General features: G+C 34.6%; 1 protein-coding gene across 1 annotated transcript; it reads right to left on the bottom strand.

Moving 5' to 3' along the window:
* Window positions 1-6,956: 6,956 nt before the first annotated feature.
* On the bottom strand, window positions 6,957-20,084 carry LOC140054038 (formin-binding protein 4-like). The gene is made up of 15 exons (XM_072098845.1): window positions 20,022-20,084; window positions 19,543-19,689; window positions 18,593-18,634; window positions 18,344-18,400; window positions 18,089-18,147; window positions 17,564-17,696; window positions 16,598-17,253; window positions 16,142-16,244; window positions 15,458-15,630; window positions 14,800-14,904; window positions 13,236-13,369; window positions 12,074-12,288; window positions 11,234-11,742; window positions 10,624-10,793; window positions 6,957-9,571 (listed from the first exon to the last, which is right to left on the bottom strand). The coding sequence occupies exons 2-15, from the start codon at window positions 19,616-19,618 to the stop codon at window positions 9,487-9,489; spliced, it is 2,517 nt and encodes an 838-aa protein (XP_071954946.1). The 5' UTR covers window positions 19,619-19,689; window positions 20,022-20,084; the 3' UTR covers window positions 6,957-9,486.
* Window positions 20,085-20,198: the final 114 nt, after the last annotated feature.

Here is a 20,198-nt window from a genome sequence, read left to right as displayed (position 1 = left end):
CGGCGACTGGAAAGGCTAGCTCATTATGCGTTAAAAAAAAAGGATTCCACAGATTGGAAAAAAATGTATCGAATTTCTGTTATGACTGTACAGTACTTGTCTTTACGACGCCTGAGGGAATAGACACTTGTGGAACAGAGATTGGAATGTTCCATTTATCGCAGATCAAAACATTTGTATAAACGTATATTAAATCTATCAAAATAGTATTTTTTAAAGAAAATCGGCCTGTCTTCAACATTATGATGCTGTACTCGAGCTGTTCAACCGGTTTTCAGCTATTAAAAACAATTATCGTAGGAGGAGATAGGAAAATGCGAAGCATCCTTGCATTATTGTCTGCGGGTATTTTTCAAGTTAGACATCCATTAGACAGTGTATACCACGACCACGAAACACCCTATTTGGGGCAAATCGTTGAACCTAAATTCGTTTTAATTGTCAATAACTAATTATCTAACTCAATTTAATTAGTAAACATGGTTACATCAGATGGTTAAAATCAGTACCGAAAGTACGAACCAACTTTATATACCATCGAGTAAAAATTCTAGAAATAAACTGCGATTTATCGAATTTTGCCCTTACGTAAATTTATATATAGATTAGAGCTATTAGGGACTAGAGACGCAACAGAGTTACCAACCGTGACAGAGAAAGAACAATATAAACGGAATAATCAAAGAAATAAAAAAGTGGATTTAGGCACGACACATATTCAGGAGAAAAGAAGAGTTTGCCATAGACTGTACACCTAACCCACATGGAAGAAACGGAGAAGGTAGACAAAACAGACGGTAGCGAGATAAGTAGAGAGTTTAGAGGCAAGGGAGGAATGGAAACAACTGGCTTAGAAGAGACTAATAGAGGATTGACGGAGAGGCCTATATCCACCCATGGAAAATGGCTAACAATGAAAAAAAAATCGAGGCTCCATTGAAACTGTGTAATATTTTAATCAGTGTCCTGTATTTTAATGATATGTTGTTATATTGTAATTGTCTTGTGTATTATATAATAAGCTTTATAGTGCTGAAATAAAGTGTATTGTTATCATTATTATCTTGTTATGGATTTTTACTCACAATGAGAAGTGTAACTAATTAGTTTCCATATTAAATTTACCTTTTATCAACTTCGATCTAAGTTGTTCCTATAATAGTATCCACTGTTGTCATACACCTATAAAATAAAAAAGGTTATTCCAAAATTAGAAAAAAATTAAGTGGAATAAAAGAGTGAGTGAGTGGCCGAGCGGTTAGAGTGAGTGAGTGGCCGAGCGGTGGTTAGGACAGTGGAACCGTAATCACGTAGCCATAACATTGGCAGGGGTTCGAGGCTCACTCACTCCATGGTTCTGGTGGTAGAACGAGTCTTCTCGGATAAGGACTTTAAACCGTAGGTCCAGTGTACACAACTTGCTCGTGTGCACTTTAAAGAACCTAGTACATCTTTCAAGACGAGTAGGGGGTTATCCCGGTGTATTAGTACATCACAGCCACTGATCACCAACTGGGCCCTCTGGGAGATCAGTCTTTGACTGAAGAGGTCACCCGGTATAAAGATAAAACAAACAAACAAAACAAAATCCAACACTACAAAAACCCGTAATATTAGATCACAAATTACACATTAACTTGATGACAAGGCATGAATTATAAATGTTCTAAGCGACCATATCCCGTAATTAACAATTAGAAGTTACTTACTGGTTGATGTGTATGTCTCAATAAATGCGCTATGTGATTCATTCTACTCTCGGAAAACACACTCTGTAGCGGTGCCGACGGTATCGGGTTCCGTTAGCATCTACCACCACCATAACTTGATGTACCAAATTGTTACTTGGTGAAGCTGCTACGATTGCGATAGTTCCGCCGCTACAGTAGTTGATCTTGTAGTTTTTTTCTTTTGTTGTAAATGTGGCAGTTGCAGACGACTTTGTTGTAGATACCTTCGTTGTTATTCATCTACAGTAGTAGATTGATACGTTGTGGATTTCTCTGTCATGTCACCTACAGTAGTAGATCCTTTTGTCATTGTTTCTTCTTGTGTTGTAATTATGGCAGTTGTAGGTAACTCTGTTGTAGATAGCTTACTAGTAGATGCCTCCATTGTATATGCATACGTTTTAAATTCATCTACAGTGTAGTATATTGATACGTTGTGGATTCTTCTGCTATTTCATCTACAGTAGTAGATCATTTGGTAGTTCCTTCTTTTGTTGTAATTATGGCAGTTGTAGGTGACTCTGTTGGAGTTGTAGATACTTCAATAGTAGATACCCCAGTTTCAAATTCATCTACATACTGATACGTGGATTCAATTGTCATCTAGAGTACAGCTAATTCTTATCCATCTACAGTTGATCCTTTTGTAGTTACTTCTTTTGTTGTAAATGGAAATGACTCTGTTGTAGACGACTCTGATGTAAATACACCAGTTGCAGATGCATCAGTTGTATATACCTCAGTTGTAGATGCCTCTGTTGTGGATGCCTAAGTTTAAAGTTCATACAGTAAGTAGATTGATACGTTATGTATTCTTCTGCCATGTCATTTACTGTAGTCGATTTTTGTATTGTTGCTTCTTTTTTTGTAAATGTAGCAGTTGCAGACGACTCTGTTGAAGAGCTCAGTTGTAGATACCTTAGTTGTAGATGGATCCGTTGTAAATGTCACAATTGTAGATGCCTAAATTTCGAATTCATCTACATTAGTAGGCCTAGATTCATACGTTGTGGAATCTTATGCCATGATTCCTTCTTTTGTTGTAAATATAGCAATTGCAGAGGACTGTTGTAAGCGAATCTGATGTAGATGCCTCTGTTGTAGATGCTTCTGTTGTATACACAACTCTGTTTCACATTCATCTACAGTGGTATAATATTGTGCTAGGCCATCACTGTAGTCGATTCTTGTGTGGTTACTTCTATTGAGAAGTAGATATTTTATATGCGCTATAAGAACAGACTATTATTGTTATTATTATCCAGGGACCAAAATGCGTTTATTTTTCAGGTGAAAATAGGCAATCCACTTCGCAACTCCTACAAATTTACAGACAGCAACGGCAATGATGACCTCTAATAAAAAGTAAATTAGCACGGCGCTGAAACAATGTATTGTAATCAAAAGTAAAAATACTTTACTCTTTTTTACGCTTCTTTTCCCGATTTCCCGATACAATATAACGTTTTGCTCAATATATTTATAGCAGTAGCTTCACATTTTTTTTCGAAATTGTTCTAGTTATTAATTGATAATAATTAATTTGTATTAATTGATTTTAATTCCTAACATTTATTACATGACCGGAAATACCTTCGTCAGGGACCTCCTCTGACCTTCGCATTGAACGAAAAAAATGTTTTCCTATTTGTCGCTTGTGTTTTACCGGCGGAAAAAACAGGCGTGATACGATCTGTTTTCTACTGTAGCCCGATATAGAGCGTCATTTCTATTTATCGTGAATTTTACGTGCGAGAGTACCATTTCCGGCCAACTGGAGGTGTCATTTAATACAAATTCCTTCGCCATATGTCTCCGCCGTTGAGGGAGGGGTGTTTTGCGGCTGTGGCGCAAATAATAATAATAGGCCTATATAATAATTTATTTGGAAAACGCTTTTTGAACAGCGGCACACATAATAATGGTGCATCCTTAAAACAATTAAACATACAATATAAAAAAATATGAGTACTGTATAAAAATAAAGATAGACTAGATTAAAACAGATAATACTCAGATAAGACGGGAGTTCGATAAAACCAAATTAAAAATAAACTGTAATACTAAAACCAAGAGGATTTTCTGGTATGTCTATGGTATCCGACGAGTGTGACGTCATCCTAATTAAACGATCTTTGCGAGAACTAAGTGCCGGCTTTGTGGTAAGTGTAAATAGGGATGAAAATATTAAAGTGAGAATATCGTCAGCGAAGTGTGTAAATGTAATAATAAAATTAGGTATCAATCAGCCACATTAATGCTATACTTTTGTTTTTGTAGAAGGCCTACTTTTACATCTGTGTTTTTACGTGTCCTTGTCAGTATTTGCTGGTTATTTCCGTTTATTGCTGGTCATCCTCAATAAAGGTTTAATCAAATAAATAAAAAAAAGCATGTTATTTAATATGAAACTTTATTTTCATCATTTAAAAAAACAGCTTGGTTTTACCATTGAGAAATGAGTATATTTATACTAGTGTACACTGTACTTAGTTTGCCACACACTCTTCTTATAAAGTGCGAAGTCTAAACTTACCAACTTGACCAAACGTTTAGTTTGTCAAGAAATGTTTTGCTAGTGTAGACAATGTCTACTGTTAAATGTCACTGTTACAACTTCAAAATAATTCTACAGAGAATCCTGTTCCTGTTAATGCACATTCATAACATTGACACAATGATGTAATGCTACCTCAGAAGGAACGTTTGATAAACAGGCAGACATACTCTTCTTGAATAAACTCTGTGAAGAGCAGCACGGTACTATGCAATTAATTTAAATATTTAATTTTCAACAGATTTAATCTCAGTACTGTATCTACCATCTTTCCAAATAAACTGCATGGTACAGGGTACTATGTGTATCCAATCCCATGTAAGACATGTTTCATCCCATGGGAGTCATGTTTCATCCCATGCGAGACATGTTTCATCCCATGCAAGTCATGTATCATTCCATGATACAAAACTGACGCATTTGTAATGCGGTATCACAAAACTGCTTTTTTAATTACAATGGAACCCTCCTCTAGGACACCCTTTATTAAAGGTACAATGTGCTGGGTTCTGTGTCCCCTTAATTAACGAGATGTATTGTACAACCTTGTATTGGAACTAACCTAATATTTATATACATTCGAAGGAATTCATGTCATTATTCTGTTGTTTCAAGAAGAACTTCTTGGTTGTTCAAACAAACTTTTCATACACTGTGGTTATTTACGAAATAAAAAACTCAAGAATGTTTCAGAAATTGCATTGTATGAACTGAATAGCATTGCATGAAAGTGGTAGACAAGACCACTTAATCGGTAGTTCGAATCACTTACTACTTACCAGAGCTCAAACATATTTGTGAAAGCTTAAACATTGATATCAAACAACTAAACGTTACTAGTAGTCCAAATGGCTTTTGACAAGTAAAAACTGATAATCAGTAGCCTGGAAACGTATTGGTACAGTCAGTAATTGTAAACATTTAAGTCAGTATATAAAAATCAGACACTTTCTCATACAGTAGTTTTTGTAGAACTACAGTGAAACCTCTATTAAAGAACCCTTTTGTCCTCTTAATACGAATGACTCAAAGAAGAGGTATTATACAGTATAAAACGACTCAAAGAAGAGGTATTATACAGTATAAAACGACTCAAAGAAGAGGTATTATACAGTATAAAACGACTCAAAGAAGAGGTATTATACAGTATAAAAGGACTCAAAGAAGAGGTATTATACAGTATAAAAGGACTCAAAGAAGAGGTATTATACAGTATAAAACGACTCAAAGAAGAGGTATTATACAGTATAAAACGACTCAAAGAAGAGGTATTATACAGTATAAAACGACTCAAAGAAGAGGTATTATACAGTATAAAAGGACTCAAAGAAGAGGTATTATACAGTATAAAAGGACTCAAAGAAGAGGTATTATACAGTATAAAACGACTCAAAGAAGAGATATTATACAGTATAAAACGACTCAAAGAAGAGGTATTATACAGTATAAAACGACTCAAAGAAGAGGTATTATACAGTATAAAAGGACTCAAAGAAGAGGTATTATACAGTATAAAACGACTCAAAGAAGAGGTATTATACAGTATAAAAGGACTCAAAGAAGAGGTATTATACAGTATAAAACGACTCAAAGAAGAGGTATTATACAGTATAAAACGACTCAAAGAAGAGGTATTATACAGTATAAAACGACTCAAAGAAGAGATATTATACAGTATAAAACGACTCAAAGAAGAGGTATTATACAGTATAAAACGACTCAAAGAAGAGGTATTATACAGTATAAAACGACTCAAAGAAGAGGTATTATACAGTATAAAACGACTCAAAGAAGAGGTATTATACAGTATAAAACGACTCAAAGAAGAGATATTATACAGTATAAAACGACTCAAAGAAGAGGTATTATACAGTATAAAACGACTCAAAGAAGAGGTATTATACAGTATAAAACGACTCAAAGAAGAGGTATTATACAGTATAAAACATGATATAAAAGAATGGTCAGTTATTTATTATATCTATAGATGGGTGGAAATAGGTAAAAAATAGCCTTTGAATCAAACAAATTGCAAAAGTTTGTTTTATTATTTATTGTTGTTGAAATATGTTAACAATATATTAGAGAATGCTATATCCAAAATCTACCCTGATCTGCCCAGTATAAGTGGCCTAATTTGCACAAAATCAAAATGGCTGCCATTTGACATAATAATTAGATGTTTCAGCAAAAAAACTCACTTTTGCAGTTTGTTTGATTCAAAAGGCTATTTCCACCCATCTACAGTACTACATTACACTAAATTATGAAAGGATTGCAATTTCTCAAAATGTTGGGAGTATGTAAAAAAGCAAGCTACAGCAGTTACTGCAGTAACCACATTTTGTTCACACTTTTAACCTGTTTTTGCAATTGTCTAGCAAAATTTTTGGTAAGGCCAAAAAAAAAAAATAGTTTGTTTGCTGTCATCCGCCGCCCCTAATTTCGCCAAAAATTTGGGGCGGAAATAAGAAAAAGTTTTTTTTTACGTTGAGGGCGCTTTAAATTTTTTTTTTTTTTAATGATTTTTTTTGGCCGAAAAGGTGTAAAAATCGAGTGTGCGAGGATGAAACAATAAAAATAATAACGTAGCGTATATTTCGGTGTATAATCGCACTTTTGACACGCAAATTTAACCTCTAAATTAAGGGTGCGTCTTATACACCGAACATAAATGCCTCAACACACAGATATCGCCACCTTGTTGGCTAGGCCTGGGCTTTTTAAGGTAAGGCCTATTAGTATTACTAAAGTCTAAAGAGTTGCCTAGCCTAGCTACAGTGTACTAGCGTAACAGCAACCTGCTAGTTTTCAAGGCATTTTAGCGTGATTTTTTCATTATGGAGCTGTTTTTTAGGCGCTCCGATAAAATTTCATTTGAAAACGACGTTTACGATTGGAATAGTATTATAGTTATACGCACGACCGTCGTACCCCCAGCGCGAGCGAGCCCTTCTTGGCAACCACATTGTTTACACAGTATTCGACTAGTATATTCTCCAGTTGATTATAGCATAGACCTCCTAGCGTACACACTTCAGGATACATAGATACTAATCGAATACGATTGTCCGTGAAAACGTACTTGCGCCTCTCGATAAAAGGATCGAGCGAGGCTAGCCCACACACACGTGCGGTCATGCACTCGATGTTGCGGGTGCGAAACTCATTCATAACAAGTTAGAAAGAACTGACGGAATGGGGGACTTCCCTTCTTGTTGAGGCTACTGGGCGCGGCCGTCTTATACATCGACGATATACAAAATACCGATATTTTACTCTCAGTTAGGGGTCGGGTGCGTCTTATTATACACAGGTGCGACTTATACACCGAAATATACGGTACACTAACTTCTAAAAATTAAAATATTTAATTAGGCCTGCTAACAACGACCTACTGTGTAGTGTAGTAGGCCTAGCCTAGGCTAGTTTAGACACGGGGCCTAACGTGCCCAAAACAGAATTAAAGTGTGAAACAAATTATGAATAGATGTTTGAGCTCGTTGTTTTATTCAGTGTGTTTTGTTACTCTCAAATTCGCGAGCAATTAACAGAGAAATTAACATTAAAAAAAAAAAAAAAAAAAAAAAAAACTTTTTTCCACCCGCCCCCCCTACCAAAAAAAAAAAACTTGACAGCAAACAAACAATTTTTTTTTTTAGGCCTAATCATACAGTCACCATGATTATTACAATGAATGCCTTACAAACAATAAAACAAACTGAAATCATTACAGTAACTGCGGTAGATTATTTTATAATGACATGATCCCTTAATACACTCAGAATTTTCAGTGTGTTGTTTACGGACTCCTCAGTTTGATTTTTATGAAGTTTATTTTTTAAATGATTTCATAAAAAAAAATAACATTCATGGCATTTCGCTTTTCTGGAAACTGGGAGATGAATTAAAGGTTTTAGAGACTCCTATTAAGTTTTGAATTTTTTTTTATTCTGAATAATACCAATCTACTAGTTTTTATTGAGTTAAGCTCTGTCTACACTATCAAAGTTTATGTGACAAAAAAATGTATTGTTCCGATAATATGGACACGATGAAGTCATATCAGTACCATATTTGGGCATTATTGGTGGCAATTAATCATTGCATTAACATCAATTATTAACATGGTACATGATTTATAATAATAAATAAATAACATTATCAGATTGGGTAAACATTAGAACACGATTAGAATATGCCAAATAGTTTAGATGAACTGACTATGTAGTACAATTTCAAATTATACAGTATAAAAATTAATCCGCTTTCTCAATGGAAACCCAATATGCAATCCTGAGACTACAATCATACATAGAGTATTTAAAGACACCTTCCCTACAATTTGTGACGTTTTGTAAAAATAATACATATATATTACTTTAAAAACATTAAACCAGGTCATTCCTTGTCTTAAATGTACGTTTTATGGTAAATTATAATAAAAAGTGAGAAACAATGCACTACTAAAGTAGCTCACTGCAACTGACCTCTCGTGGACGGTCTTTAGGCCTAGCCTAGCTTAGTTTTGTAGGCCGCCTGGTAAACATTGGTAACGTACGAACATCGTACGCTAGCTATATACCTAGCCTGACGTTGTATAGTTGCTGCATTAATTGTCTTTCTATTTTTGCCAGACTCCGTTGATACAAATTGGGGAAAACCCGGTATTTTCGCTGAAAAGTTAGGAGTCTTCCATTTGTTTTGGCCTCGCGATCGATCGAAAAGTGGGTTAATTACAGAAGAAAAGCAGAAATATCAATCCGCGCGCAATGCATTTTGGGATTTATAGCGGGCCGCTATAATTATTAGAATCGACTTATTTTTCACATTTTTAACCATTTAAAGACGAAAAAAGTTATCGCAATAGGACCATATAGTATTATTTTTACATTAAATATAGTTTGTGATCTTAAAATAGATCTAAAAAACGTAGGGAAGGTGTCTTTAAGTATAGCTTAAATTAAAATAAAACTTGTTTGGTAAAAACTTACATACCCTAATAGACATGCTTTCGGCACATAATGACATTACAAATGTAAAGATACAGTTTGCAATATTTGTTCATAATTTAAAGGGCGCCCTCATAAGGCTATACCTTTATCCACGAAAGATATTTACAATGTCCATCATGGTTTATTTCTCCATGACTTTATGAACGTTCAACAACAAATATACCTAGTATTAAGGTGGTTAATGTTATGATTTTGTAGTTTTTCGTTTTAGACGTTCTCTCCAATCTCCTTTGATCGTTTCAAAATTAGCATTGTAAGACGCTTTTCCTCTGAAAAATAAAGGATATTTAACGTAAAGCTAAATTATTTTGTTATTAATCTTATTATATCATTATTAAAAGGCTGTAGCAATGAGAGAAAATTGACAAGGCAAAGATGCTTTAAATATAATTATTAATATAAAATATGATGATCTCTGCTGGGGAAATAGGGCGGGTAGTGAAAATTGAAAATCTCTCTGCCTCATGCTGGTTACGGCCCTGAATATTTGATTTTCTTCATGGTCTTCTTCCAACAACCCCAGTTTATCAATTTTAATTTTAACATTTTATATGACTTATTTCAAAAATAACATTTCGACAGGGCTCGCGAGCAGGGCTGTAATTAGCGACGATTTTGATACCGAAAAATAAGCAGACCACGATTTTATATGCTAGGCATTAGGAAAATTAATAGTTTTGTCTGAACACCTTAATTGTTAATGCCATGGATTATGTTACACTTAGATAGGAAACCTTAATGTTTCAAGTCTAAATTTTCAAAATATCCATTTAAACATTGGGAAAATTAATTGTATCAAATAATTTGAATGCTATGGATTATGTTACACCTTGCTTTAGATAAGAAACCATAATGCTGCGAGTCTGAACATAGACGAAGGAAGCCTAATGAATTTATATTTAAACATTAGGCATTGGAAAAGTTGTTTGTCGTGTCTAAATGCTATGGACTATGTTACACCTTGCTTTAGATACGAAATCTTAATGCTGCGAGTCCGAACAGAGTCCGATGAATTTCCATTTAAGCATATGAAAAATTGCTTTAGACAAGAAACCTCAATGCTGCGAGTCTGAACATAGACGAAGGAATTTCCATTTAAACATTAGACAAGTTATTTGTCGTGTCTGAATGCTATGGATTATGTTACACCTTGCTTTAGTGTTCAAACAAGAGTTAAATTAAAATTCATACACTGTTGTTATTTAAAAATAAGAGACAGGAAAGTTAATTGTTGTGTCTGAATGCTATGGACTAAGTTACACCTTGCTTTAGATAAGGCACCTTAATGATGCAAGTCTGAACAGAGTAAGTCAGTACTTACGTGAGACGTTGCTTTTCCTTCCACTCTTCTATCCTTCTTTGGTTCATTGTCTCCATGTCTTCTTCCTCTTCTTCAACAACCTCTTCCTCTTTTTCTTGCTCTTCCTTAATCTGTTTCCACTTCTCGACTAAATGCAAGGGAAGAGTTTTGTTGGCAAGGTTTTTTTTAATCTGAAAGAAAAAATCAAATTTAATGAAATTATTATTTTATTTCAAACACAAACAAGGCGATGGTGATGATAACAATCATGGTACTTTGACAAAGAAAAGACTCGAACCAAGGACTATGGAGATGGTAAGCAAGCATGTTAACCACAAACTACACAGTGCTATGCATGTCTATGTTAAAAATAAAAATTGTATATTATTAATAACAGAAAGAAAATCATACATGATTGCGTGGATATTGGTGCGAAGGTTGGAGAAGGGCGTCAAATTTGTTCCCAAAATAATTGTTTTATTTTTGAAAACCATCTTTATTTTCAGGTATATCACAAAAATCTTTTTAATAAAAATCGCAGAAGAATATTTTGTTACTATTCCATGTTATTTTAATTTATTTGATACACTACATTTATTATGTCATTTATCCAGTACAAAAGTCAATGTACCTTTTTAGTCTTCTTCGTTTTTGTCTTTACCGGAACAGGTTCTTTCTTTACTACAGGCTGTGGTGGAGGAGGTTGTGGTGCTACAGTTGGTTGGGCATACAGTGTCGGTTGCACCGGTACAGCCGAGTAGCTTGGTACCATCATAATGGGTGGATTGACAACCGATACAGGATTAACATATCTCACCACAGGTTTTGATACAATTGAAACAGGCTCTTGTGGAAGTAAAGGTTCCGATGGCATTGGAGGTATTTCTGGGGGTGGTGAAGGTGGCGGACTCACTCCTGGTGGAAGCGGTTCACTGTCAGAGTCAAAATCTGGAGGAGGCCTAGGAGGAAGTGGTGGTGGTGGTGAACTGGGAAGGGGAGGTGGTGGAATGTCTAACTCTGGGGGTGGTGGAGGAGGGGGTTCATCAGGTAATGGAGGAGCGCTTGAGACTTCTGATGAAATGTCTACATCAATTGATGGGCGAGGTTCCTCAATTGGTTCTTTACTAATTTTGTCCATTTCTGCAAACAAATAAAATATAACACTGCATATATAGTACATTATAAGTACGACCTTCAATGAGAAATGTGAATAGGTATATTTTGAGGATAGATGCCTGTTTATACTAGCAGAATAATGACTGACAATAAATAATTTTTTTTTTCCACGGAAACAAGATTATAAAAGTTTGTAATCCTAGATCTATACGGTTTATAGTGAAAATAATATTTCAAAAATTCAATCAAATGATGCCCGGATCTATATGTACAATATAATGGTAACAAATTCTTATTGATACTTAAGAAAAGTGCCTTCAATTTAATAAATTAATTTATATTCACATGAACACACCTTTTTGTTTGTTCTGGTTGTGACCCGTCTCATCTTTGTTTTCGTTGTTGTAGCCACCAACACTAGACGCCTGGTTGAAAGTATCCTTACACACAAACTGATCATGATTGCCTTCCGAGCCGACTGTCTGCTTGTGTTGCTGCAACGCTTCTAACGGGTATTCCCATTGTGAATCACCGGTGTTGTTGTTTACGTAATAGTACAATTTGTGCGTTCTATGGAACGAAAAATACAACTTATATCAATTGTAATTCAAACTCGGTTGACTTGAGAGAATGTCATACAAGTATAGAATATATAACTAAGAAGATCAGAAGGTCCCTGTCCTGTGAAACTAAAAAAAAGTCAGTAACTAATGAAATATTTCTGCATCGTCTCACTGTCTTTTTTGCAAACACTATGTTTGTACTAAGACAGAAAACATTGGATTATAACAAAATGCTGCAATTTTGTTTTCAATTGGAATAAGTCAAAACCGGCAAGAAAATATGAAGCGCGAAAAACAGAAGATTATCATTCTTTTAATAAATTTTACTTAAATTTGAAATAAAAAATTGACATTGGTATTGAATCGACGTTTCATCTTTCAAGTTATAATTTTTGACAACATGAAAGGTAGTGTCGGAATAACCTTTCAATTACGGCTATCCAGACAGTGCGGTTTAGAAGGCAGTCAAAATTGCATTCAACTTTGACTGACTTAGGGTATAAGGCATACTCACAAATCGTTGTACTCGTCAGAAAGACCATTTTTACACCTCTGTAGCACATTACTTCATCGTAAAAGATAGCCGCATCTTCTCTCACCACGTTTCAGAAAAATTTCATACATAGCAAAAAATATGGCTTACATGCCAACTTAATATATTCTATAAAAATTACACCACCCTCATTTATTGTAAAAAAATATTTAAAAAAAAGTTGTTTGTATGTTGTTGATGTGGTAATGTATATTAAATTTGTAAAAAAAAATATGCTACGGACGACTCCTTCTGCAACTAGTGCTGATTCAGCAAGTTTTTTTTTTGTTCACTACCGTCAATTCGTTGAGATTATTTTTTGCGGTGTTCCTTAAAACTTTCAACAACAAAAGTTACAACATTCAATGTGTATGATATGTACGGTCATTTTTGGTATCTCAAGAAAAAAGAAATGACCGTACCTGTCCCACGCGCACGTCCAACTGGGCGGTGCAGCTTCTCGTTCATAGAGTTCTAATTCCCAGTTAGCAATTTCTAATTTTTTCTTCAAGTGCTTGCCGTCTAGAATTCCATCTCGCCAGTCTTGCACACGTGTCTAAAACAGAAAATCATTGCAATGTAATAACGCAAAAAAAAATCAACAAAAACAGAAATTCCAATCAGGGATGTCACCAGCTTTTTGGAGTGCCGGTCGGCAAATTTCCCGGGGAGGGGGTCCCCCCGAGGTATCCCCCCCCCGGGGTTTGTCGTTATTTTAGCGAAACATAAAGAATTATGAAAATAATAATAACAACAAATTGCGTCAGGTCTAGGCCTAACCTTGTACCACCGGGGAGTCGCCGTTATTATTCGCGAAAACAAAAAAAACGCCTACGAAATGAATAGCAATAGCCTTGTAGACACTACGACCACTAGGCCTAGCCAAGGCTTAGATAGATGCCCCAAAATCTGAATTCCACAAAAACAGGCGCTTCCTTATTTAGGCCTAATCCCTAATCAAATACTGTAGATAAATTATTAGCCTAGACCTTACTACTTGTTGCTCGATATAATGTTCGTGTTCTTTTGCGCGAGAGTTGTTTAGCGTATTCGCGAATTCCGGATTTTTTGTTTCACAACTGTGCGGCAAGCATGTAGTGCATGGCCGGCAAGAACAGACACGTGTTTATGGGTTAACTGAAGTTCAGCAACCTGAAGTTATCCCAGGGACGTGTAATTATTGTACCATGCTCGGCGATCATAAACGAACGAACTTGCCCGGTCTCACTGAACCATGCGCATGTTTTTTTATTTTTTTTAATAGTTCGTAGAGTACAAAAATGTAAAACTAGTAACATAATATAATTAAAGCAGGGTGACAAAACATTCAGCAATTAAAAATGATTTTTATTGGGTCTATGTAGTTGTACATTTTTAATTACTGCGTACTTGTTTGTATTTTTAATCTGTGCAAAATAAAACGCTTGAATGGTCGCTATGTGAACTTTAAACTTGTACACTGTGCTGTGTAGCACGTTGTTCGCCATGACTCACAAGCTGTAACAATGAATACCAGGGCAGGGTAGGCCTGGTATTGTGTTACAAATAAAGTAACGTACGTAACCACGGAAACATTTGCTGTAGTCTTTTGTCTTATCTATATGAGGCTAGCTTGACGATGTGCTAGGTAAAATGTTTTAGTACGAATTTTAGTTAGGCCTAGGCCTAATATAAATATCGTAATGATTAATAAATAATAGTGGTGGTCGGCAGCCTGTAAATCCTGGTCGGAAATGTTGAGTGCTGGTCGGGGCCGACCAGCGCCGACCAGCGTGGTGACATCCCTGCCAATATTCAGAAGGTATTTGACTGTAAACATACAAATACACATTTGGGACGTTTGAAGTCTCAGGAAAAGAGAAACACAGAACTTTGGAAGTTTTATTGTAAAAAAAATTGTTTGACTAAGGAAATTAGTGACATTATAAAAATGTCGGATATTGTTTAATATGTTTCCATTTTACTTGACAAATGATTTCTATATACCTCAATTTCAATCAAAAGTATGTGAAATTTGTTGAGATCTTTCCTTGACATTCCCAGAAATCCAAGCTTGCTTTTTAAATCTGATGTCACTCCAGCAATTTCAGCCTATGAAGAACAACAATAAAACAATAGATATAAATGTTCAAACATAATAGTGCACTGGGAGAAAGTCCTACTAAACATATAAACTATATAACACCTAGATATATTCCTGTCATTTCATTGGACGATTGTGGGTAACATGATAAAAAATAAATGCTCGCAATCATGGTGTATTTCTATTTTTGTTGATGGAAGGCCAGAGGGCGCAAACTCTTACAAACAGCATATCAATAATGCTTTAGAAATGCTCTCATGAGAGTTTTGTGTATTTATGAAATTATTTGTACCATTCCACTCATAAACATTCATTATTTGTATACTAACCAATTAAATTTATTGTAGAATGTAATAAATAATACCACTCTGTATAATATAGATACTGATAGTAACCTTCAAAACGTTATAATTGGAATAAATACTTAGATTGTCAAACCATATACCGCTGTGCTGGCATAAAATGTCTAGTTATCGTGAAAGTCTGTATTAATTTCTATAGTTTGCAGATGTCTTTATATATGCCTTTTTTCATCTGAACTCAATTTCAGTTATAGCTTACCTTCAGATCTGCTTCTTCTTTTGATTTCTGTTTGGTCTTTTCATTTGCAGCTTCTGCTACGTCCAGGTCATCGCACTGTGTGGCTTTGTCTTCCATTAATGCCTGCTTCTGACCTTTTAGCATTTCCATACGTTTCTTCTTGAATGGAAGCAGATTTATCTCTCCATTTTCGGCTAGAAATAAGCAAAACATTTTTTGTGATTAAAAGAATAAACGGTGCAAGTTCAATATTTATTCAATAATTAAAATAAAAGTGTATATAGCATTGTATAAACATAGATCTCGAGTACAGTACACCAGCAGTGAAGTCAACTGATACCAAGTATCCGTCAATGTCAGTCATGTGTCTTCAGAAGAAGATGGCTACAAGAACATATTAGACACAACATAAACAAAAAACCATTAAAATGGCAAAGTTTTCAATTAATATGTCAAATATTTTCCCTGTACTTCTTGGCCTGTTTCCTGTTAACCTATTATTTTTTTTTTTTAAGGTTTTCATGGTGAAATCAAATGTTGATATAAAGTTTGCAATACACCACATATATTTAGTTCTGTTGAGTTTCACAACGTTACGATAAATATAAATTTTTTGTTCTTCGATATCTTTATTCATTAATTCTGCTTTGAGATGGCATGCAGAAATCTATTCCCTTCAAGACAATGTTAAAAGTTTAAACTTACTGTAAATATTCTCAGACATTTCATCTTGTTTGCGCTTTTGTACTGTAGTCACTTCCTCAGATGAATCAGATGGCTCAATTTCATCAAGAACCCGTAACTCTGCCTATAAAATGAAAAAACAACAATCATAAATCTCAGTCTACACTATCACACTTTATGTGACAAAAAAAAAATGATGATGTCATATCACTACCATATTTGGGCATACCACTACCATATTTGGGCATATCACATTTTGTTTTTGTCAAACTAGACAGAGCTTTAGTAGATTAATAATTGCCTGTACTGTGTATTCCTCATCCAGGATATTGCAGCAAATGCTACAATCTGATCTCTCTGGTTTTCGGTCTTCATATAAAGTAAGTCTGTCTGCACATGTCATTTAAACTGTATAATATTACTTTAATTTGAAGTTTCAGAATTTAGTAGGCAATATATACTGTAAAAGAAGCTTACTTTTTTCTGTTCAAGTGCCATTTCTAACTGGGCATCAATATCGTCTTCATCAAATTCCAACGCTGAATCCTTTGCATCTTCTTCCTCCGCTGCCTGTCCATCAATTGTGGAACCATCTTCCTTCTCTTCTGACTCCATAGAATGATCATCTTCATTGTCACTTCTGCCCTGGACATCATTTCCCTCTTTCACCTCCTTAACCGGTGATTTGTCCGCAAAAATATCATAATCTCTTTCATTAGATGGCACCAAAGGCTCACCTTTGACAAATATCCCGTACTCTTTAGAAATATCTGGCTTTTCTTTTTTTAAATCCTGATTAACAGCTGTCGATGCTTTACTTAAGTCTGCATCCAAGTCTGGCTTTGGTGCTTTAGGTCCAAAGAGAGGAAATGCTGGTGAAGCGTCAACCTCCATATCTTCAGTGTCATTTTCTGGCACTTCTGGGACTTCTGGGATACTAGGCTCTGCCTCTTTATTGATGTTATGTTTATTGTTTATTGTGTGGTTTGCAGAAGTAGTCACAGAGGATGCAGAAGTTGAAGGTTCTGCTACGTTCTGAAGTGACTGTGGCAGTTCCCATGTAACTTCATTGGTTACTGTGTTCCAAAAATACATGCAGTTTGTATTTGGATCTAGTAGCTCCTGCCATTCACCTATGGATTTAGAAAACACAAATTATCTTAAATGACTGCATAATTTAAATTAATCTTATATACTATAGTAGCACTGAATCAACTCTTTTCTCCTAAACCTCAAACACTTTTAAATTCTGTTGTTGGTATTTCTTGACCGAAGTCACAATCAGAGATATTGATTGCCATTACCCTTCTAATGTACGGGCACTATCTATTTAATTATTATTTATTAAGTGTGTCTGGAAGCAATTAAGGCTGTCAAGTGCATAAAATGCATATTTGAATATACATGTGTCACAGTTCTGACAAATACATTTACTCTAAATACCTATTTGTTCTGCAGATTGTTCTGTAGTTTGTGCAGCAGGTTGTTCTGATACTTCAACAGATTCCTCATCAACAATCTCTTCTCTAGGTGTATTGGATCCACTGCCTGTTGGAGTGTCTAATGCTTCTATCTCCTGTTATAAATAGAAACAAAGTTTTATTAAAAAAAATTTAAAATTAAACTTTTAGTTTACTTAATGTTAATGGTTTGATCAAATGATTGGCGGGGCACCACAAAAGTTTAACAACATTTCAGGGGAATTAAATTGTTACAATACCAGAAATAATAAGATATATTTTTTTAACACACTTGGTTATATTCTTGCCATTTGATTGGCTAATTACGCATCACATGCTGGTCATTATTTTGAACTAATTAACGATGACCGGCACTATTGAACGTTCATTTTTTTGTATAAAAATGTCAATACTTTTAACAAAAAACAGTAAACTTTATATAACTATCAATACTATGTTACTTTTATGCAAAATGTTTTTATATGAATATAAACATAACAGTACATACCGCAAGGAAGTCTGCCACTTTCAAGTCAATTTCTGTTTTTGGCTTAGCTGGTACTTCTTCTGTAAAAAATGAAAGAAACCAGAAACTTAGTACTTCATGTCAAAATTTTAAGCAAATTTAATAATGGATGCATAAATTAGGGATGTAGAGAAAACTCTAGGGGTAGGTTTTAACAACTTTAAGGCAGGAGGATGGGGTACTAAGAAGGGAAAAACATCCTCAAGACACTTCGGAGAATTTATGTAAATTCGTTACCTTCTTCTTCCTCTTCACTATCTTCTCCATAATGACTTATCAACCCTAACGAGTTACCTGCAATGTAATGTACAATAATAATAATGTAAAAATAAATTCTTATACATTGTTTATGAATTAAACTCAAAGTCAGGTTTCAAATTGTATATTGCATTTGAGATATTTAAAATGTGAATCTTAAATTGTATATTTCTCTCTCGCTGATTCACTGCAAAATTAATTATTATTAATTAAAGCGAATAATCTTACCTTGTTTAACTGTAACAGGGCTGCTTCGATTATTTGTAGTACCTTTAAAGAAAACAAATAAGGAAATATATATATATTATCGGTAACGGGACGATTCGGCCCTGAGACGATTCGGCCCGGGACGATTCGGCCCTGAGACGATTTGGCACACTTAAATTTATTGGCTTTGATATGCATTTTATAAGCACAAAATAAGCTTTTTCCCCAAACGTTATTTCCAGAGAGACTATAATATGGGGTAGTACTACTAGGGATAAAGATGCAATAAAGCAAACATTTTGAAAAAATTGTCAAAAATGATCATTTTTTAGTCACGCGAACGATGTAAACAAGGTACACCCTCTGTTGGCTGCTTGGCGAATGCATGCACGAAATAAACAAGGTTTTCGAAGTAATAAATTGAATATAAAATTATGTTTTTTTAGTAATTTATTATATATATTATATCAAAATTGTCAATATCAATAAAATACGGATTGTTAAACACCTTTAAAAACTTGATAATACCCAAAAAAATGAATATGAATTTGGTCTAAAGTGAGACGTTTCGGCCCACAACGTGGGATGTTTCGGCCCAAAAAAAGTGGGCCGAATCGTCCCACCAAAAGTGGGCCGAATCGTCCCTAAACCATATTATCAGAAACTTTTCGGGAATATATTATTTTTGTATATATTATTTCTTCATCTGTGTATAGAACCTTAATGTCTTACCTCACCTTTTTAAGTAAGAAGAGTTTGCTTTACCATATCAAACTTTTTTTAACCATCCGTGGTTAAATCACAGTTTTTATAATTTGTATAGAAAAATGAGACCGAGAGATAGGCCTAGCCTAGGCCTAGTGTTTACTATATTTCATACAACATTTTATTAGATTTATTATCATATATAAATTAAAACCATTTTTAAACAATAGATATGCCTAAAAAAAAATAAAAAAATTAGCGGTTACCTCGATTGTCATCTAACTGTAAAACAGTTCTTCTCTTTGGTGCACTTGCTAATTGGAGTTGCCTTTTCCTACCCATTTTAGTTTTCTTTTGATAAGTCGGTCGTAGTTTTCAAATCAACAATTTAAACTCTGTAACCATCATCTTCCCTGAAGAAAAACATTGAATGTTAAAAGCATGAAAAGAAAAAAAAAAACATCTATAAAATGCATATTCGACAATAGGCCGAATGGTCCCGGGCCGAATGGTCGTGCTGCCATCGACGACACGGCCTCCTTTAATCTAGCTAATTAATTAGGCAGGCTAGGCCTTGCATTTGGTTTTCAGTAGGCCTTCTAACAAAACACACAATATTTGCCAATCGACCCTATATTATATATAATTTGTTAACCCAATATGAAGGTTCATAATTAAAGAAATTGATACTACCACTCATATTGAAACTAAAAATAAAACAACGAAAACTACTTGTATTTTATACCTCGTTTTTGCGAAAAAATGCGTTTCTCCGTCGTCCATCATCACTATATATGGCTAATGTCTATTGTCTATGAAAGAAACATTGTGATTGGATAACTAGTTATTCTTTCAGATATTTAGCAAATCAAATCTAATGTTTTATACCGTTAGGTAATCTTCAACATCACGACATGGATTT

This window comes from Antedon mediterranea, chromosome 7 (assembly GCF_964355755.1).
Source record: "Antedon mediterranea chromosome 7, ecAntMedi1.1, whole genome shotgun sequence".
Classification (NCBI taxonomy): Eukaryota; Metazoa; Echinodermata; class Crinoidea; order Comatulida; family Antedonidae; genus Antedon; species Antedon mediterranea.
The sequence above is the reverse complement of the archived record's forward strand: the minus strand, read 5'-3'. Positions and strand labels throughout refer to the sequence as shown.

Excerpts from the sequence above, each read along its gene's own strand:
- LOC140054038 (XM_072098845.1), bottom strand. The coding sequence starts at position 19,618 with ATGGGTAGGAAAAGGCAACTCCAATTAGCAAGTGCACCAAAGAGAAGA. Across the intron at positions 18,635-19,542 it reads ACAGTTAGATGACAATCGAG|GTACTACAAATAATCGAAGC; the intron begins GTAACCGCTAAT and ends TTTTCTTTAAAG. Across the intron at positions 10,794-11,233 it reads AAACGAAGAAGACTAAAAAG|ATTAAAAAAAACCTTGCCAA; the intron begins GTACATTGACTT and ends TTTTTCTTTCAG.